Source organism: Brassica oleracea, chromosome C1, assembly GCF_000695525.1.
Source record: "Brassica oleracea var. oleracea cultivar TO1000 chromosome C1, BOL, whole genome shotgun sequence".
Taxonomy (NCBI): domain Eukaryota; kingdom Viridiplantae; phylum Streptophyta; class Magnoliopsida; order Brassicales; family Brassicaceae; genus Brassica; species Brassica oleracea.
In genome coordinates this window covers 29,233,321-29,236,957 of record NC_027748.1, presented here as the reverse complement: position 1 = coordinate 29,236,957, position 3,637 = coordinate 29,233,321, and the positions used below count along the sequence as shown (strand labels likewise).

The following is a 3,637-nucleotide window of genomic DNA, read 5'->3' as shown; positions in this document are numbered from 1 at the left end:
AAAAAAAAACAAAAAAAAAACAAAAAAAAAAACATACACACTACCATGAGTGTGTGACCGTCACTACAAGAAAGCAGCGACATACAGAAGAAAAAAATCGTCGGTATGTCGTCGGAATAACGTTATTCCGACGACATACCGACGATTTTTTTCTTCTGTATGTCGCTGCTTTCTTGTAGTGACGGTCACACACTCATGGTAGTGTGTATGTTTTTTTTTTTGTTTTTTTTTTGTTTTTTTTTGATCAAAGTAGTGTGTATGTTTATCCGTAGCAGTTAATTAATTACATTAACCTTTAAAATATCATTTTTTTGTTTGTTGAGAAATGACTTAAAATTAACCTGCATTTTCAAACTATATAAAAACTATGATTTAAGTTTATGTTAACAATACTTATTAAGGTAGTCTTGGCTATGTTACCAGTTAGCCTATAATTTATCGCTACATTTATTTGTAGCATATAACTATGCATGTTAACTATTAAAAAATTTATGATCCAACATGACTGATGTTACACGCTCATGCTAATGGTGTCCATCCCAAGTTTAATATCTGGCAATCCAAGTCCTACCCTAAACCATATATTTTTGTATGCTAGTAAGCATCTTATACATAATTTAATTGCCTATGTTAATCTATGGAAGTTCAGTAAAAAAAGTCATGTAAACGTAGGATTAAAATGATATGTCCTCGTTTGTATTAATAATTAGCATTAAAATTAGAGTTATATTTATATTTGGCTCTAAAGCCTCATCTGGAAAAATCTGCACATCTCGTCGTTTGATAAACATTTTTACCGAAAAGATTTGTGGTCCTAAAGCCATAAACAAAATTGTCAGTGGAACAATCACCTATTGACTCTTAGTACAGATATAGCTCATCTGTTGCGTTCAAGAGTCGGGACCTAGCATCTGATACAACTCTTTTCCAAAAGGGCAAAATCGTCTCTTTTGGTCCAAAATCATACTCTGTTTACCTCTTTTGATTCTTCAACGGCAGTCCTCTAATTTGTGTGGTATATTACCCTAAATCTCTCTAGAATTTATGTAATTATACATATATATTATTGGCCGGCTTAAATAATTTATTTCTTGATAGAATTTTCAACGAATAGTATTATTGTATAGAAATCGCTTGATCATTGACATAGGCCAACACAAAAATTATACCAAAATATATATAAATTATTCATTTTAAAAACCTTGCCTTGAAACGGCCACGATGAAGTTGCCTCTAACATGTTGTTGCTCTTCTTGAATTCATGTAGCTACAAAATTTAATTAACCGGTTTAGACTTAACCAAGATCGAACGTTGTAAACTTGTAATTGAAATGAAAAACATAAATGTCAATGGTTGCAACTTGCAAGAAAATAAAAATTTCTTACCCAACTCGGTGCACTACTCGGTGAACTATCCCAACCGATATGCGATAGAACATCTATAGGATATCCAATTTCCATCTCATCCTCTTTCTCGGAGCATCCTCTTTCTCGGAGCATGATTATTGGAGAGTTCTTAGAGTGAGGTTTTTATCAGAATATAAGAATCTGTCTCTTAACTTTTAACTAAAAAAGTTAAGAACCGGCTCTTAATACTCTTATTTAAGAACCGATTCTTAGTTTTTTTAGTTAAAAGTTAAGAGACGGGTTCTTATATTCCGCTAAGAATCTCACCATAAGAACCTCAATAATCATAATCATCTGCATTAATCATAATCATCTGCATTAATCCATTAACAATGATTATTTATGCCCATTTTAGTTTAGCAAAACAAGATAGTTTCAATGTACTTACCGAAAACGTCGGATAAACACTTGAAGCTCTTCTGATAAAGCCCTTTGAATCTTGTAAAATTTCGAGACACTTCGACGATGGTGTTTTTTTTTTTTTTTTTTTTTGGTAAAATTCGACGATGGTGTTAGAAAAGAACAAATAATATTTGGCTTACGAAAGAATTGCCTTAAGCAGAAAATAACCAGAAATGATTGAAGCTGAAGATGACGATGAAAGATGAAAGAAGAAAGACGAAAAAGAAAAAAAATTCTCCTTTCTTCGAGGTTGGAATGATATTGCAAAAAAAATGAAAAATGTCAGGAGACATGAAATAGTGGTGGTGGTGGTGCTGCTGTAACTCAACCAAAGTACTTGAAGATAAGAAAAAAGGCGACACTAGAGAGGCGACTTCAAAGCCGCCGGGTTAGGGCTGTCCTTGGCCGGTGATTCGTCACCGTGTCTATGGGATGGCCTGTTTTCAGTTTCTTTGTCTTCTTCTTTAGCTTGTGTTTTCCTTGGCTTGTATTTTTTATGATAGGCTTTGGGTCCTGTGAGAAGGTGCGATTGAAGTTTGTGCTCGACAAGATGTGATCTTTTCCCAGCTCTTCTTTCTGTTCTCAGTGGTGGGTTGGTGATGGCAAGCCTCGGTTTGTCCCTGAGTCTCTATGTTTTCGCAGATCCGGGGAGGGTTGAAGATCTAGGGTTTGCGGGTCTTGTTGCTTTAGTGAGCTCTAAGATCTTGGGTTTGGAGTCCTGCTGTGATTGATCTTAATTTTTGATTCCTCCGTCCTCTCCAATGGTCAGCCTTCTTATTGGTCTCTGTCAGCCTTGCTTGTTCGTTTCTTAGCCTTATGCTTAACTAGTAGAGAGTTTCAGATGTTGTTTTTGGTCTTGGCATGTGATTCTTTTGTTGTCCTCTGTTTGGTTTGGTGGCTAGTATCGGCTCCTATCTGTTTTCTGGTATGCGGTGGTTGTACTTTGCCGGTTCAGATGTGGGGTCTTCATTTTCTTGGAGCTGTCAGGCAGCCTATCAAGCGAGGCAGCAAAAGTTTTAGGCCTTTAATCTCCAGTAGCGTCTTCATGTGATGGTTGAGCTCTTACGGTTTCAATCTCTTCCATCCTTTTTATTGTATTGGTTTGGTCTGGTATGAATCAACTGAGTGTGGGTTATGCAAAACGGCTTGGTTCTTGTATCAATAAATGTGGAGGGTCTCTGCTTTGGTTTGCGACAAGAGTGTCATCCCCGGTTCTCCTTTGAAGATCCAAATGGTGTAAATTATGTTACGATATAGCTGGAGCTGATGGAAGTACCGGCTTAAGGTTGTGCGAGCTTTGAGGTCTCTGCTAAATTGGTTCTTTGGTTCTTAGGATAGGAAGTAAATCAACTAAGATATAACATTTCTATATTACGGAAAACAGAAAAACGAATATCTCCGATAAGGACAAGCCGAATAATGTTTAAAAAAATTCAAGATGTTATGTAATATGTTAAAATAATTAAAGGTTAGGTAGTCCATTCATCGAGTTTTAGTTCAACTAATAATTCCACCCAATAACTATTTTTTCATCCGCTTGTGAACTAAAAAAACTAAATTTTCATCCACTCAATTACATAATTTAAGTTTTTGAAACATAATTTCGTCACATAATAAGGCTTAAATCCTTAATTGTAAATATTCTACTCTTGATATAGGTTATAGGACATATAATCCTTATAACAGTTATCATATTTTTAGTTTTGTATTCATGGCTTCTTCTGGGTCACAAGAAGGCTCATAACATAATATAGAGTGTGACTAGATGGTATTTATAGAGTAATTTTTCACACTAAAATTCAGTTTACTCCATATTCACCTATAAATT

At 35.1% G+C, this 3,637-nt stretch overlaps 1 protein-coding gene across 1 annotated transcript in view; it reads right to left on the bottom strand.

Annotated features, from left to right (window-relative positions):
* LOC106336830 (CRIB domain-containing protein RIC9-like) overlaps positions 1-1,919 on the bottom strand; it is a gene marked incomplete at its 5' end in the record, with an annotated part of 9,754 nt that extends 7,835 nt beyond the window's left edge. Inside the window, 3 exons of the mRNA XM_013775774.1 lie at positions 1,207-1,267; positions 1,387-1,490; positions 1,796-1,919. Coding sequence (XP_013631228.1) covers positions 1,207-1,267; positions 1,387-1,490; positions 1,796-1,919 — 289 coding nt within the window. The remainder of the gene's footprint in view (positions 1-1,206; positions 1,268-1,386; positions 1,491-1,795) is intronic.
* Between the last annotated feature and the right edge of the window lie 1,718 nt (positions 1,920-3,637).